This window comes from Salmo salar, chromosome ssa09, assembly GCF_905237065.1.
Source record: "Salmo salar chromosome ssa09, Ssal_v3.1, whole genome shotgun sequence".
NCBI lineage: Eukaryota > Metazoa > Chordata > Actinopteri > Salmoniformes > Salmonidae > Salmo > Salmo salar.
The window spans coordinates 32,171,472-32,189,692 of record NC_059450.1 but is presented as its reverse complement, the minus strand read 5'-3'; the positions used below and the strand labels follow the sequence as shown (position 1 = coordinate 32,189,692).

Sequence of the window (18,221 nt, the reverse complement as noted above, 5' to 3'; positions counted from 1 at the left end):
CTGTTTTCGACTCTCTCTCTCTACCGCACCTGCTGTCTCTAACTCTGAATGATTGGCTATGAAAAGCCAACTGACATTTACTCCTGAGGTGCTGACCTTTTGCACCTTCTACAACTACGGATTATTATTATTTGACCCTGCTGGTCATCTATGAACGTTTGAACATCTCTTGGCCATGTACTGTAATCTCCATCCCGCACAGCCAGAAGAGGACTGTCCACCCCTCAGAGCCTGGTTTCTCTCTAGGTTTCTTCCTAGGTTCCTGCCTTTCTAGGGAGTTTTTCATAGCCACCATGCTTCTACATCTGCATTGCTTGCTGTTTTATATATTTTGTATATATAGTGTATATGGGATGAGTATGGTATGACAACAATAGTAAGTGGAGTCGGCTAAAAACACATTCTGAACCAGACTTAATATACAGTATATCAGTCACCATGTTGAGAAGTAAACTAGTAAATAGTTTCTCTACTTGTTACCAAGCTGGTAGTGTAATGGAAACAACTCAACACAGAGTCGATTTTTGACATTTTGCTCTCTATGAAAACATATGTTCACATCAAGACTTCTCCAGAGCAGGGGTTGCCAAACTTTATTGCTTAGGCTCCCCTTCCAGCATTGCTATCTGCAGCGTTAGTGCTAGAAAATGGTGCAATTCTTCAGCCATTCCTGGACCTGTGACCAAAAACGAGCTACATATGGAAAAGCAAAATCTGCAGAGCTGGGAAGATTGTCTCCCCCATATATATAACATTCTATTGGTTGCAAGAATTTTGTATAATAATTTCAATTGAAAAATTTGAAGTTTTGAATCCAGCATTGTTTTGCATGTCAATTCATAAACCATGTGCCATGGAATGGGTACATCGAAAATCTCTTCCCAACTATTTTGCAATTTATATGGCACAGCTGTAGATTTTTTGGTCCTTAAATGAAATTGGTCTGTTTTTATTTATCACAATTTTCTTTAACCATTTATGTTCTTTAATGCAGGGCCGACAGACAAGTTCCTTACTTTTTCCCCCTTCTACTTGCCTCTTCCATTTTTGTGGTAATGCTGCAATTAGTTGGTTGTAATTTGGGGAGAGCAGTCTGTGTTAGCTGCATGTGTGACATAACTCCACCAGTTGTATTTATGATATAATTTACAAAAATTATACATTTTTTAAGCATTTTATCAAAAAATATGTTTTTATCAATTAGTATATTTGATTTTAACCGCAATATTTAAGTATTATTTGTTCTGTCTTTTCAGGTGGTTTAAACTGAAATTAAAACCAACTTTCTAAGGCTTGTTTAAAAAATAACTATATTTTGGAGATGATTTCGTTTTCAAACAACCGAAAGTGTGCAGTTGTAATCTGAATAAAGGGGAAAAGGCCATTCTTGAACATGGGGTGAGACATTCCTACCAATTAACTAGAGAACCATTTCAGATTTAAGTATAACTTTTGTATGACTGATGCCTTTAGTGAGAGGTCTAATGCTTTAATATTTAATCATTTATGCCCTCAGAATTCATATTCATTATATAAAAATAGGCCCTTTAAATTTTGTCTGGCTTGCCATTCCAAAAGAAATTGAATATTTTTTTGTTCATATCATTTTTGGGACGGCAGGTAGCCTAGTGGTAAGAGCGTTGGACTAGTAACTGAAAGGTTGCAAGATTGAATCCTCAAGCTGACAAGGTGAAAATCTGTTGTTCTGCCCCTGAACAAGGCAGTTAACCCACTGTTCCTAGGCTGTCATTGAAAATAACAATTTGTTCTTAACTGACAAGCCTAGTTAAATAAAGGTAAAAAAAATAATTAACAAGCAGGTCATTAGGTGTAGGCAAAACCATAAGTAAATAGGTAAACTGTGATGCCCTTCCAGACTCCATCTGCCTACCCAAGGACGTCAGAGGACAAAAATCAATTAACCACTTAACTGAGGAACTCAATTTAACATTGCGCAATATCCTGGATGCAGTTGCACCCCTAAAAACGAAAAACATTTCTCATAAGAAACTAGCTCCCTGGTATACAGAAAATACCCGAGCTCTGAAGCATGCTTCCAGAAAATTGGGACGGAAATGGCACCACACCAAACTGGAAGTCTTCCGACTAGCTTGGAAAGACAGTACCGTGCAGTATCGAAGAGCCCTCACTGCTGCTCGATCATCCTATTTTTCCAAGTTAATTGAGGAAAATAAGAACAATCCGAAATGAATTTTTGATACTGTCGCAAAGCTACCTAAAAAGCAGCATTCCCCAAGAGAGGATGGCTTTCACTTCAGCAGTAATAAATTCATGAACTTCTTTGAGGAAAAGATCATGATCATTAGAAAGCAAATTACGGACTCCTCTTTAAATCTGCGTATTCCTCCAAAGCTCAGTTGTCCTGAGTCTGCACAACTCTACCAGGACCTAGGATCAAGGGAGACACTCAAGTGTTTTAGTACTATATCTCTTGACACAATGATGAAAATAATCATAGCCTCTAAACCTTCAAGCTGCATACTGGACCCTATTCCAATTAAACTACTGAAAGAGCTGCTTCCTGTGCTTGGCCCTCATATGTTGAACATAATAAACGGCTCTCTATCCACCGGATGTGTACCAAACTCACTAAAAGCGGCGGTTAATTAAGCCTCTCTTGAAAAGGCCAAACCTTGACCCAGAAAATATAAAAAACTATCAGCCTATATCGAATCTTCCATTCCTCTCAAAGATTTTAGAAAAAGCTGTATCGCAGCAACTCGATGCCTTCCTGAAGACAAACAATGTATACGAAATGCTTCAGTCTGGTTTTAGACCCCATCATAGCATCGAGACTGCACTTGTGAAGGTGGTAAATTACCTTTTAATGGTGTCAGACCGAGGCTCTGCATCTGTCCTCGTGCTCCTAGAACTTAGTGCTGCTTTTGATACCATTGATCACCACATTCTTTTGGAGAGATTGGAAACCCAAATTGGTCTACACGGACAACTTCTGGCCTGGTTTAGATCTTATCTGTCGGAAAGATATCAGTTTGTCTCTGTGAATGGTTTGTCCTCTGACAAATCAACTGTAAATTTCGGTGTTCCTCAAGGTTCCGTTTTAGGATCACTATTGTTTTCACTATATATTTTACCTCTTGGGGATGTCATTCAAAAACATAATGTTAACTCTCACTGCTATGCGGATGACACACAGCTGTACATTTCAATGAAACATGGTGAAGCCCCAAAATTGCCCTCGCTAGAAGCCTGTGTTTCAGACATAAGGAAGTGGATGGCTGCAAACTTTCTACTTTTAAACTCGGACAAAACAGAGATGCTTGTTCTAGGTCCCAAGAAACAAAGAGATCTTCTGTTGAATCTGACAATTAATCTTGATAGTTGTACAGTCGTCTCAAATAAAACTGTGAAGGACCTCGGCGTCACTCTGGACCCTGATCTCTTTTTGACGAACATATCAAGACTGTTTCAAGGACAGCTTTTTTCCATCTACGTAACATTGCAAAAATCAGAACTTTTCTGTCCAAAAATGATGCAGAAAAATGAATCCATACTTTTGTCACTTCTAGGTTAGACTACTGCAATGCTCTACTTTCCGGCTACCTGGATAAAGCACTAAATAAACTTCAGTTAGTGCTAAATATGGCTGTAGAATCCTGACTATAACCAAAAAAGGTGATCATATTACTCCAGTGCTAGCCTCCCTACACTGGCTTCCTGTTAAGGCAAGGGCTGATTTCATGGTTTTACTGCTAACCTACAAAGCATTACATGGGCTTACTCCTACCTATTTTTCCGATTTGGTCCTGCCGTACATACCTACACGTACGCTACGGTCACAAGACGCAGGCCTCCTAATTGTCCCTAGAATTTCTAAGCAAACAGCTGGAGGCAGGGCTTTCTCCTATAGAGATCAATTTTTATGGAATGGTCTGCCTACCCAAGAAAACATGAATCATCAGCGTACAATGACACCTTTGTTTTTAAGCCACGGATTTTTAATCCCTTAATATTATTGTTGGATCTAACTTTAACAGCTAACAAGTCGATGTCAATAATAAATAGATATGCCGATTGTGGACAACCTTGTTTTACTCCTCTTGACAGTTTAAAACTGTCTGAGATGTTGCTATTATTTACTATTTTACACCTAGGTTTACTATACATAACTTTAACCCATTTGATAAGAGATTCTCCAAAATTGAAATATTCTAGGCATTTATATATAAACTCCAGTCGTACTTTATCAAAAGCCTTTCAAAATCATCTATGAAAACCAGGCCTGGTGTTCCCGATATTTCATAGTATTCTATTGTTTCCAGTACTTGTCTTATATTATCTCCAATGTATCGTAAAAAAACTGTGTGATTAGGATTAATAATATCTGACAATACCTTTTTAATTCTATGCGCCAAGCATTTAGCTTGAATTTTTGCATCACAACACTGAAGTGTAAGAGGTCTCCAAGTTTTTAAATGGACTGGATCTTTATATATACCACTTGGATCCTGTTTCAGTAAGAATGAGATCAGACATTGTTGCGTGTCCGATAATCTACCATTTATATAGGAGTGGTTAAAACATGCTAATAATGGTCCTCTGAGTACTGTATATCAAAAAAAGTTTGGTATACTTCCACTGGTATGCCATCCAGCCCTGGAGTTTCCCCAGCCTTAAAGGCTTTAATTGCACCCCTCTTGTTGGCGGAGAGAAAATGTTGTAGGTTTAAAGCCCATTTTCTTGCAATTCTACACATTTTGCCATGTCTAATGTGTATTAATGTGATATTTCAGTGACTCGAACATTACAAAATCCATGGGCTAAAAAACCTAGCAAAAAAAATGTTAGATGGAAGCCGGACTGAGCTCCTTCATTCAACAAAAAAAGAATAACCGCCCTGCCGGCCCGCCCCACAGTTTGGGAACCACTGCACTAGAGTTTTGCTGTTACAGTACTGGGATTCTTATTGCAAACTGACCCCAAAGTGTCTCAGAGCAAGAGTGCTGATCTAGGATCAGGTCTATCCTCTTATTCATTATGATTTAAAAAGGCTAAACTGATTGCAGCACTCCTACTCTACTCCTACTTAGTGACTAGGACCCAGATCCCAATTCTGTGGAAACACATTCTGCCATTCCCAAAGCCTTGAGTGTGGCTGCAGCTGAACTAATTACGTTCCTCCATTTCCTGTTTTTATTAGAGGGCTACTGAGGGCTGGTCCAACATTGTCCCCTAACATAATCCAATAAGACCATCAGCTGATTGATCAGCCAGTCTATAGAGAGAAGAGTTTCTCCAGATAGATACCCCATCAGCCTGATTTGTAGACATTTGTACACACGCACGCACGCATCTGGCAGTCTAAAGGGAGAACCTCCTGTCATGACCTTGGCCTGTGGGTAAGGTAAATAAATACCTTTCTCCCTTTCCTCTCTTGACTCTACTGAAGGACTCTTGAAAAGCCTTTGTTAAACATAGTGAATCGGGGAACACCAAAAGGTGGGGGGAAAGGAACCATATTTCGGTAATCCAACCAGTTGAAAATATGCATTGGTACTTAATGAATATGACGTCAGTTCAGTTGTCATCTGAGACATTCTTATTAATGACAGGACGACATAAACTGTATCCTGGAAAGTCTACACATTATAGTTATCAGATTCACATGGAATTTTTGTGCAATTTAAATGTTTAAATATGAAACTATTTGTGAAAAGATTAAATGTAATTTTAGCTTCCAAATGAGAGAATTGGGTTTTCATGAGTGAACTATGCTCAACTCAGTGGCCCCGCCCATGTGAAGATACATTGGTTATAAACTATGCAACACACCCTTCTCTCCCTCCACTATATAAGCCCTTTACGAAAATATAACTTTCTGATCCGGGTACATTAGGGCGACAGTCCGATGTCAGAAGGATTCAGATAATAAGCTGTTCCGAGGACGTGAGGACGACGGTTCCACGTTAAAAGGACTAACATGTCAACTACAGAACTAAGCCAACCTCAGCGTGAGCTTTTGTTGCGAATGGTATAAACTTTGAACTCTTATTCACTACAGAAGTGATACCTCCTAGCCGTTGAGTTAGCAGCGGCCGCTGTAAACGTGGGCTAGGAAAGGACGGACGACGGAACCAGTCTAACACACAACGACGATACTACAACGTATCCAGTTTACCACCAGAGACATTCTTCCGAGGACAGGAAGATCTCTGTTGGGCAACACGGCCTTCCATCTACAACCAACCTATTGAGGCGCAGCTCGGAGTAAATATTGATTGCATTTTCCTTTTCCAAATGGGCGGTAATTTAGACTGTAATAACTGTATATACGATAGCATAGCTTCTCCCTTTGTTCGTCAGTCTTCCCGCTCTTTCACTCAAACCCAACCCCATTTCCTTTGTGTAACCAGCCATCATGTCGGCTCCATCCACCAGGGACGTTTTCTGTATGACATAATTTGCATTCTGTGTATATGTAATTCTGTGATTAGTTAGGTATTTAGTAAATAAATAATTAAACCAAATGTTGTATTGCTGATTCAACTTGTTAGCCAGGGTTCTTGAAGATAACCAAGAATTCTACGATGTTCAGATGAGACTGAAATAAGGTGACGATTAATATTGACTGCTATTGATGTAAAATATTACTAGGTCTTTAAGAGTTTATTCGGAAGATAACAGCTCTATAAACACTCTTTGGTGGTGCCCTGACTTTCTAGTTAATTGTCTACCTGATTAGCTTAATCAGGTAATATTAATTACAGAGAAAGGATTTTATAGAATAGCATGTCATATCACTTAATCCGGCATAGCCAAAGACACGACACTCCCTAGGTACCCCCAGAGCTTGAGCCCATCAGCCTTCAGTACTAAGCCCAGTTGTCTACATTTACATTTTAGTATGTACCTTCATTCAACTAAGGTAGGTACTGTAAAACAACCACAATTCACCATAATTGCAAGTAAAACCTTCTTCAAAATAGCCGCTATCTGCCAACTCATATCCTGGACTGGCTAGTCTCTGCACTGCTGCACTAGGGTTGGGAGGGAGAATGGATTCTCTCTAAACATTGATGCGAGGCTATGTCCCAAATGGCACCCTATTCGCTATATGGTGCACTGCTTTTGACCAGAGCCCTATCAGCTCTGGTCAAAAGATGTGCACAATATAGGGAATAGGTTGCCATTTGGGACAAACCCTGAGTATTGAGTCTGACTGCAGACCTCGCTAAGTCACAACAGACCAGTCCAGCTCCAAGGCTACTGAGAAGGTACAGCTCCCCTCATTATATCTAATCACCTCTTCCTCCTACAGGGTCGTTATACTGGGATGTGATGTTGGCCAATTCTGCATCTGACAGTGTTCTTTGCTATGCTGGTCCCAGATCAGTTTGTGCTGTCTCTTGTCTGGCAATGACAATGACCTCAGGACCATAACAACAGCCAAAACAGATATGGGACCAGGGTCATATATTCACAAAGGATCTCAGAGTAGGAGTGCTGATCTAGGATCAGGTACTCCATGTCAATATAATCTTATTGAAAAGGGAAAACCACTCGTAGATTAGAGCTGCTATTCAAATCAAAATCATATCAAATTTTATTGGTCACATACACATGGTTAGCAGATGTTATTGCGAGTGAGGTGAAATGCGTGTGCTTCTTGTTCTGACAGTGCAGTAATATCTAACAAGTAATCTAACAAGGCATGGAATAAGAATATGTACATATAAATATATGGATGAGCGATGACTGAGCGGCATAGGCAAGACGCAATAGATGGTAGAAAATATAGTATGTGATGAGTAATGCAAGATATGTAAACATTATTAAAGTGCCATTATTAAAGTGACTAGTGATCCATTTATTAAAGTGGCCAATGATTTCAAGTCTGTATGTAGGCAGCAGCCTCTCTGCATTATTGATGGCTGTTTAATAGTCTGATGGCCTTGAGATTGAAAAACAACTTCTATCTCTCGGTCGCAGCTTGGATGCATTTGTACTGACCTCGCCTTCTGGATGGTAGCGGGGTGAACAGGCAGTGGCTAGGGTGGTTGATGTCCTTGATGATCTTTTTGGCCTTCCTATGACATCGGGTGCTGTATTCTGAGACACTTTGTGAACACGGGCCCAGGGTAGTTCTTTGCTACTAGGCCCTTTGAAATCATAATATAATCATTATAATAATATGAGATAAGAGCCTATTGAGTGTCTAGTTCCTCTTACCTTGAGCTGCACTAGGTGTACGTCCAGGTGTTTGTTGACTGAGTCCTGGTGGACAGAGTGGGAGAGATCCCGGACCCTGTCAGTGGTGGCCCTCAGCCATGTCTCAATCTCAGGCAGGTGCAGCACCACCTTCCAGTCCGCCCCTGTGTGGAGGGGAGGGGGCTTCTGGTTCTGATACCTCCAGGCCGGGTCCCTCTCCTGGGCCAGCCCTTCTCTACAGAGACCACCCCGGCTGAGGCTGGGGCCTGCCTCCTCCTCAAAGCTGGGCGTGACGGAGGTGATCATGGGTGAGGCAGCCTCTCTGGCCATGGGAGACACCGCAACATTCATGGTGAATAACAGCTAGATCCTATAGTTGATAGGGCCGTTCTCAAATCAGCTGCAGAGAGACAGAGAGGGAAAGAGGGATGAAGGGAAGGAGGACAGGGCAGAAGGAAGGAAGGCGGAAGAAAGGACAGAAACATTCATTAATAACTGTACAGCTGCCAGAGAATATTTTATTTATACAGAGGGAAGCCAACTGGGTATTTTCTGTTGCAAATCCATAAACAGTCCCATTCATGCTCGGCTGGGGAATAAATCAGTCGTTGTTCTACAGAGACAACTAATATTAGCAGAGCTACAGTGGCTTGAGGAAAGTATTCACCCCCTTGACATTTTTCCTATTTTGTTGCCTTACAACCTGGAATTAAAATAGATTTTGGGGGGTTTGTATCATTTGATTTACACAACATGCCTACCACTTTGAAGACGCAAAATATTTTTTCTTGTGAAACAAACAATAATGGATTTAATGGTGCTCCATCGGATGTTCAAAGTTACGGATATTTTTTTATAACCCAACCCTGATCTGTACTTCTCCACAACTTTGTCCCTGACCTGTTTGGGGAGCTCCTTGGTCTTCATGGTGCCGCTTGCTTGGTGGTGGCCCTTCCTTAGTGGTGTTACAGACTCTGGGGCCTTTCAGAACAGGTGTATATCTACTGAGATCATGTGACACTTATATTGCAGACAGGTGGACTTTATTTAACGAATTGCACAAGATCTTATTTAGGGGCTTCATAGCAAAGGGGGTGAATACATATGCACGCAACACTTTTCCATTTTCTTTTTTTTTTAACAAGTAATTTTTTTTACTTCACCAATTTGGACTATTTTGTGTATGTCAATTATATGAAATCCAAATAAAAACCCTTTGTCATTGGGTTATTGTGTGTAGATTGATGAGGGGGAAAACAACAATTTAATCAATTTTAGAATGTGGCTGTAACGTAACAAAATGTGGAAAAAGTCAAGGGGTCTGAATACTTTCCGAAGGCACTGTAAATTAGACCCAACAACGTCCACAAACCACCACCGACATGAACTGCTTAAACCAGACAGCATTCTCTGTCTGCCTGTCTGCACACACTTTATCCCTGCATGTTAATCACTGTCCCCTCTAATTCGCTATGATTATACTGCCAAAAGCAGTAGTCAATCAGTCAATGTTCTGCTCCACACCTGGCCAAGATGGCTACTGAACCTCCAGCTGGTAAGGGGAGAACCAATAAGATAAGGTTTGTGTTCCAACGGCCAACGTTTACTTTTTTAATTTGGCTATGACAGTCTATTTAAAATCAGTCTGACAGTATTTAAATCTGAAGACAGTATGGTTTGAAGTGACTGAAATGCATCAGAAGGGTATTGGGCAGTTCAGAATAACATCAGGCAATCACTTTGTATGATATTCTGTATAGAAAAGAACATCACTAACCACGTTTCCATCCAGCCATGTGGATTAATTACCTGCTGCATGAAAAAAGTAATGGCACTGGGCTGATGGAAAACATGAAATGCCAGGTACAATTTTATAAATGACTACAAACAATTTGTTTGTTCGACATGGTGGGATCTTTTTGTGTCTGTAAAATTAATTATGTGAGAAGCGCCTTTAGCGGTTGAAGCGCCTTTATGTGCAAATATTTATATAATAACTATCGAATCGAAGTAAACTTGGAGTCACGCTGTGTGGTCCTCCTACTATGACTCGAGAAACCATGCAGTTTATTAGGCTCCAGATTAAATAAATTATGAACTTCACAGGGTGATGAAAGTGCAAGGTGATGAGCTTGATGCTCCTTTCCCATAATTATCGAAGGTCTTATTCTGTGGACATGATGATCGATGCTTGGCTGACGTGTGGTCCTCCCACTATCTCATCAGGAAAACATGCAGTTTATTAGGCTACAGATTAAATCAATTTTGATGAACTTCACAGGGTGGTGAAAGTACAAGGTGATGAGCTTGATGCTCCTTTCCCATAAATATCCAAGGTCTTATTTTGGTGACATGTTAATTGACACCTGACTGCCATTTGACAAATAACAATATTCTATCTACTTTGTCCATATTAACAGTTCGCAGATACAGTGTGAGTAGACAACAGCCTACATGATGAGATTATTATGGACATTATTTGTATTTTTGTCAAAAGGCAGCCAAGCATCGATCATCATGTCATCAGAATAAGACCCTCAATATTTATTGGAAAGGAGAATCAAACTCATCACCATTCTGTGAAGTTCATCATAATTTATTTAAAATCGGTAGCCTAATAAACTGCATGCTTTCCCGACGAGTTGCAGTAGGAGGACCACTCAACATGTCATTGCGTGACTCCAAGTTTACTTTAATATGGTGGTCATTATGTAAATATTTGCACATAAAAGCGTTTCTACCGACATGTCTCTCATAATAAAATGTTACCAACACAAAGAGATCCCACCTTTGGAAAGTTTACCGATACATTTTCTGTTTCTATCAGGCTTTCATGACATCTTTTATCTGACATGCATAAAAATGTTGGATGAAAAACTGCTTTGTGATGATGTTCTTTCCCCCAGTTTGATTTTGTGTCTGATCTTGTCCATTCTGTTCCAACGAGTTCTGCACGGCTTGTGGGCAATTGTAGAGGGGAACATACGTGTTCTTGAGACTCTCACAGTATCTTTCAGTGATGGGGTGATTTTGTAGCTTAAACCATTCAAAAGATAGAGCCACATGTTTAGGAAGAAAACAGAAACGCAACCCCGGTTCTATGAACCAAATGCATTTTTCTCTCTCTCTTGCAACTGCATTTCCAAATCAGGCGACCCCACTTGGGGTAGGGATTTGAGGTCAACGATTAATCGGAATGGCCGATTAATTAGAACCAATTTCAAGTTTTCATAACAATTGGTAATCGGCATTTTTGGACGCTGATTATATTGCACTCCACGAGGAGACTGCGTAGCAGGCTGACCACCTGTTACACGAGTGCAGGCAGCAAGGAACCATGGTAAGTTGCTAGATAGCATTAAACGTATCGTATAAAAAAACAATCAATCTAAACATAATCACTACTTAATTACAGTACACATGGTTGATGATATTACTAGTTTAACTAGCTTGTCCTGCGTTGAATATAATCAATGCGGTGCCAGAAACTGTGTCACTTCTCTTGCGTTCAGTGTAAGCAGAGTCAGGGTAAATGCAGCAGTTTGGGTTGCCTGGCTCGTTGAGAACTGCGTGAAGACCATTTCTTTCTAACAAAGACTGTAATTAATTTGCCAGAATTTCACACAATTATGACATAACATTGAAGGTTGTGCAATGTAACAGCAGTATTTAGACATAGGGTTGCCACCCTTTCGATAAAATATGGAACGGTTCCCTATTTCACAAAAATAATAAATGTTGTTGTTTTCAAAATGATAGTTTACGGATTTTACCATATTAATGACCCAAGGCTCGTATTTCTGTGTGTTTATTATATTATAATTAAGCCTATGATTTGACATTTGATAGAGCAGTCTGACTGAGCGGTGGTAGGCAGCAGCAAGCTCGTAAGCATTCATTCAAACCGCACTTTCCTGTGTTTGCCAGCAGCTTTTCGCAATGCTTGAAGCACAGTGCTGTTTATTTAATTTTTTTCACCTTTATTTAACCAGGTAGGCTAGTTGAGAACAAGTTCTCATTTGCAACTGCGATCTGGCCAAGATAAAGCAAAGCAGTTCGACACATACAACAACACAGAGTTACACATGGAATAAACAAACATACAATCTAATAATACAGTAGAAAAATCTATAATTAGCATGTGCAAATGAGGTAGGATAAGAGAGGTAAGGCAATAAATAGGCCATGGTGGTGAAGTAATTACAATTTAGCAATTAAACACTGGAATGGTAGAATGTGCAGAAGATGAGTGTGCAAGTAGAGATACTGGGGTGCAAAGGAAGAAGATAAATAAATAAATAAATAAATAAATAAATAAATACAGTATGGGGATGAGGTAGATTGGATGGGCTAATTTACAGATGAGCTATGTACAGATGCAGTGATCTGTGAGCTGCTCTGACAGCTGGTGCTTAAAGCTAGTGAGGGAGGTAAGAGTCTCCAGCTTTAGTGATTTTTGCAGTTCGTTCCAGTCACTGGCAGCAGAGAACTGGAAGGAGAGACGGCCAAAGGAAGAATTGGCTTTGGGGGGGGACCAGTGAGATATACCTGCTGGAGTGCGTGCTACGGGTGGGTGCTGCTATGATGACCAGTGAGCTGAGATAAGGCGGGGCTTTACCTAGCAGAGACTTGTAGATGACCTGGAGCCAGTGGGTTTAGCGATGAGTATGAAGCGAGGGCCAGCCAACGAGAGCGTGCAGGTCGCAGTGGTGGGTAGTATATGGGGCTTTGGTGACAAAACGGATGGCACTGTGATAGACTGCATCCAATTTGTTGAGTAGAGTGTTGGAGGCTATTTTGTAAATGACATCGCCGAAGTCGAGGATGTTTATGACTTCAAGCCTATCAACTCCCGAGATTAGGCTGGCAATACTATAGTCCCTATAAGAACATCCAATAGTCAAAGGTCTATGAAATACAAATGGTATAGAAAGAAATAGTCTTATAATAACTACAGCCTAAAACTTCTTAACTGTGAATATTGAAGACTCATGTTAAAAGGAACCACCAGCTTTCATATGTTCTCATGTTCTGGGCAAGGAACTTAAACGTTAGCTTTTTTTACATGGAACATATTTTGCACTTTTGCTTTCTTCTCCAACACTGTGTTTTTGCATTATTTCAACCAAATTGAACATGTTTCATTATTTATTTGAGACTAAATTGATTTTTATTGATGTATTATATTAAGTTCAAATAAAAGTGTTCATTGTTCATTCAGTATTGTTGTAATTGTCATTATTACAAATATATATAAACAAAAATCGTCCGATTAATTGGTATCGGCTTTTTTTGATCCTCCAATAATCGGTATTGAAAAATCATAATCGGTCGACCTCTAGTCGGGACGCCTAGTTTGGGAAACACTGCTGTAATCCATCTGGTGCTTCATCCTCACCCTCTCTCTCCTGTAACCAAAGCTGGTTTCCCAAACCACATCCTAGATGTCCTGCAGTGGTTCTTCAACAGATAATACTGTACATGTGATATGGTAATACTGGAATTGAGGAGTTATTCTCTCTGCTTCCCGAAGCAAAGGCATGCTATCTAAAGGAAAGCTTAGTTGGGTGTCAGTGTGCCCTTCAAGCATTTCTGATTCCTCCATTTTGACATGGTTTTGGAATCGTGAGGATAAAGCATAGAAGAACCTGTAACATTATGGCATCAGGCCTCCGTCTACAAATAAACATGAAATCCCATTACTATTGTAAAACGTCAGTCTAAAACATTTAGTTAGGCTTTTAGACATGCAAAGCCGCTCAAACATTGGCAAACTCATCACAAAACATACACAGTGAAAATGTCACTCTCTTACATCCCATTAAACCCTTCTAAAACCCAGCAATAGGATCCAGTGGAAGCTAATATTACTACAGTGGTCTAATGCGCCTAGTCTCCCTTTGAATTAGGACAGGCTTAACAACCCAATATGTTTTACCTACAGTAGCCACTAAATGATATCATGCTGGACAATCTGCTCCTTCCTTTGGATTAAACATATTACCTTGTATTACAAACCCAATGAAACTTAACAGATAGTTCAGTGATTTTAGATATTTACTCATTCATACCGACCCCTTAAGAAGTTAGAACCATAGGCCTAGACTTAAAATGAGATTCATTCTATTTCTATGGCTAGTACATTGTATGAAGAGATGCAGTAGAAAATAAATCACATTAAGCCAGCCACTTCCACATGGCTTTTGTGTGGTAGCCTTCCTGTTGCAGCTATTAACAATGTTTTACATTTACATTTTAGTCATTTAGCAGACGCTCTTATCCAGAGCGACTTACAGTAGTGAATGCCTCTACACTCCAGTACAGCAGACCAGTGTGAGTGGAAACACAACATTCGCTGATAGAGTGGAGAGGCAGTGAAGTATGTCATTAGAAATCAATGGCTTGGATGAGCCGTTGCGTCCTGCTGCTTTATTATGACACTATGACAGTGAGAGGCCTCCATCTACCAATGAGAAGTCCTGATACCCTGACTGATGGCTCCATCTACCAATGAGAAGTGGCCCACACAATGACATATGACTGAATTGTACATCTGTATTACCTCCTGACCTTTCTGGCTCATCTGGGCTCATTCTGGAGATGACAAAGCCTTTATTTACTGCTGCAACCGATACAGTTCACACACACACACACCTTGTAAATATAAATCAATTCCACCCACCAGGAGCACATTCTCAAGGTTTGTCTGAATGTTTCTTCCCAGTAAATGCTGAGCAGGTGGGGAGGGCACACCTTAATATCTTCTTCATCATTGCTTTGGCCTGGCTAGCCTCCCTCAGTGTCAGAAGTAGTGCACTAAATAGGGAACAGGGTGCCATTTGCAGCTATGCCGTTCCAAGTTAAACACTCTCCTGACAAAATAATTACAGGCCAACGATAATGGATCACATACTACAGATGTAGTCCACAGACCATATCCCCCAGCATTCCTGATCCCGATCACTCGGCCCAAAAAAGGAAATCCTATGATGCTAAGTAGTGAAGCCGGGCCAAGGCTATGGAAATAGAAGCCAATTGATAAGAGTAAATCCAATCACCCTGTGCATCTGTTTGCCTGACTGACAGTCAGCCTTCCTCTCTGCCAAGCCAGAGTAACAGCATAGCACTGTCCTCAGCCATGTGATTGTGTGTGAGAGAATCTCTGCAAGTCCAAGCCACTCCCCTTTGAAATCTCCACGAGGTGTGTTATTGTAGGGGTAGCCTATGGTAGATATTGACTGGTAAAGAGAGCGTGGAAGAAGTAAATGGAGCACCGACACACCTATTCGCTAATCATTGGTCAGGCGCCTACATCCTGCCTGCCTGCAGGACCTCATCCTTTAAGCTGTAAGCCTTTTCACATGTAAAATATATAAAATAGTTTACGGAAATGATTTTAAAATAAGAAAATAGAATGACAAAGATGCAAAACATTATCCTAAATATAAATGATAAACTTAGTGAATACCATTGGTGTTTAATGTGGTTTCAGCATGAAATATCTTTTATAATGTTTTGCGTCAAAATGGTGGCAGTTGTGAAAAATGTAAATAGTTGGAAGAGTTGCAGAGTTCATTGAAAATAATGCCACTGTTGATTTGATGTTTTTTTTCATTAATTAGGCTATTTTAGGATGAGAATTGGACCACTTTGACTCTGTCCCGGTGAGCCATGTGGATGTCTATGAACCAAGACTTGCATCATCACGTGCATCGTCACCATCATGTTCACCACCACCATGATCACCACCACCACCATGCGGGGTTTGCTGAATGAGGCCCTGTCTATTCCAGAGCTATTACATCACTCTGGGCTGTATGCGGCTAATGACCCTCCTCAGCCTCTTAAAGGGCCCATAAACACTGATCTAGCATCAGATTACCCTACCACCAATCTAAATCTTAACCATTAAAGACTGAAAACGACATTTGGCCTTAGATCAGCATCTAAAGGGAACTTCATCTTGCTCTAAGCATGATGTCACCATAAACAGAAGCCTTATTGTATTTTCCTTTTAATGAGGATAAGTCATTATTTTTACTGACTGTGCCTCATTAAAAGGAAAATACAATAAGGCTTCTGTTTATGGTGACATCATGCTTATTTCCCCCCACATATTGAACAAACTACAGTTTCACAGATATTATGCTTTTACAGGCTACGAGTCATCCAAAACGAACAATCTTCGTGTGTGTGTGTATCAGCGAAGTGCTATTTTATGTGACAGTCACTGTAAACTAGACCTAATCACCATTTCTGAAGAATCTGAAACACTCTGTCCCTTAATGAGTCAATTAGCAATCCTGAAATGGGTCAAGCTCTTTCTCTGTCCCGTTCCCCTGGCTGCTGTTGCCAAATGCGGCTCACAGGCCCGTCATGTTCACAGTTCGTAGAGACATAGTGGAATCAGCCGAAGGGAGAAACAAGGTGCGAACAGTATACTGTAGTGTTGGGTAGGGCAAGCCAATCATCACAAATCATTATCCTTGTTACAGAGAACTTGTTTGAAAAACTATTCACATTAGGTATTAATTGGGTTATTTAACATGAAATCAAGCAGACTAAGAAGGATATCATCAGATGTAGCCTATAAAGAAATGTGAGCTCAGGACCAAGGCAAGCTCTCTAACATGATAAAACCACTTGTGTTACATATCTAATAAGTCAATGTAGTGGGACTATAGGGAGGGGGAGACTACAGGTACTGAATGACAATGATGACCACATATCTTTAATCCATATCAGCAATCCAGGCTGTATCACATCCGGACGTAATTGGGAGTCCAATAGGGCGGCGCACAATTGGCCCAGCGTCGTCCAGGATTGGCCGGGGTAGGCCGTCATTGTAAATAAGAGTTTGTTCTTAACTGACTTACTTAGTAAATAAAGATTAAATTAAAAATACATTTAAAAAAGCATTGTAAGACAGTCATTGCCCAGTTTCAGTGATGATGAATATCTACAGAGAATATCTACACAGTCAAGCATCTCATTTCAGTCTCTCTCTCAAACAGCCTTTTCCAAACTCTGCCAAGGCTATATCATATGACAACACAGTCATAACATATTAATCTATTCTATTTGTATTTATTTAGCCAGGATAGTTGACCTATCACTGTTTTCCTACACCAAAGCACCATGGTGGGTGTTGAATCACCCATGTCTCTGATGACTTCAATATCAGCAGAGTGCTTTACAGTAAAACCTGTAACATTGACATTAACCACATTTAAAATCTATTTCCAGCCCAGCCATGATTCACAATAGCCTGGCTATAGCATCATTTTGGTTAAGTGATTTGGGGCTGCTTCCCAGAGCACTACCCTGAGATGTATGGATCATGGTGGGTAAGGCAAGCCTTATTCTAAAATTGATTAAATAAAAAAAATACTCATCAATCTACAGTCGTGGCCAAAACTTTGGAGAATGACACAAATATTAATTTTCACATTGTTTGCTGCTTCAGTGTCTTTAGATATTTTTGTCAGATGTTACTATGGCATACTGAAGTATAATTACAAGCATTTCATAAGTGTCAAAGGCTTTTATTGACAATTACATGAAGTTGATGGAAAGAGTCAATATTTGCAGTCCCTGACCCTTCTTTTTCAAGACCTCTGCAATCCGCCCTGGCATGCTGTCAATTAACTTCTGGCCCACATCCTGACTGATGGCAGCCCATTCTTGCATAATCAACGCTTGGAGTTTGTCAGAATTTGTGGGGGTTTGTTTGTCCGCTCGCCTCTTGAGGATTGACTACAAGTTCTCAATGGGATTAAGGTCTGGGGAGTTTCCTGGCCATGGACCCAAAATATCAATGTTTTGTTCCCCGAGCCACTTAGTTATCACTTTTGCCTTATGGCAAGGTGCTCCATCATGCTGGAAAAGGCATTGTTCGTCACCAAACTGTTCCTGGATGGTTGGGAGAAGTTGCTCTCGAAGGATATGTTGGTACCATTGTTTATCCATGGCTGTGTTCTTAGGCAAAATTGTGAGTGAGCCCCCTCCCTTGGCTGAGAAGCAACCCCACA

The 18,221-nt window shown here is 40.4% G+C and overlaps 1 protein-coding gene across 4 annotated transcripts in view; it reads right to left on the bottom strand.

Moving 5' to 3' along the window:
* LOC106611224 (A-kinase anchor protein 6) overlaps positions 1–18,221 on the bottom strand; it is a 288,016-nt gene that overhangs the window by 257,724 nt on the left and 12,071 nt on the right. For all 4 annotated transcript variants that reach the window (XM_045723598.1, XM_045723597.1, XM_045723599.1 and 1 more), the window contains exon 2: positions 8,212–8,590. In XM_045723598.1, coding sequence (XP_045579554.1) covers positions 8,212–8,541 — 330 coding nt within the window. In that variant the 5' untranslated portion in view covers positions 8,542–8,590. The remainder of the gene's footprint in view (positions 1–8,211; positions 8,591–18,221) is intronic.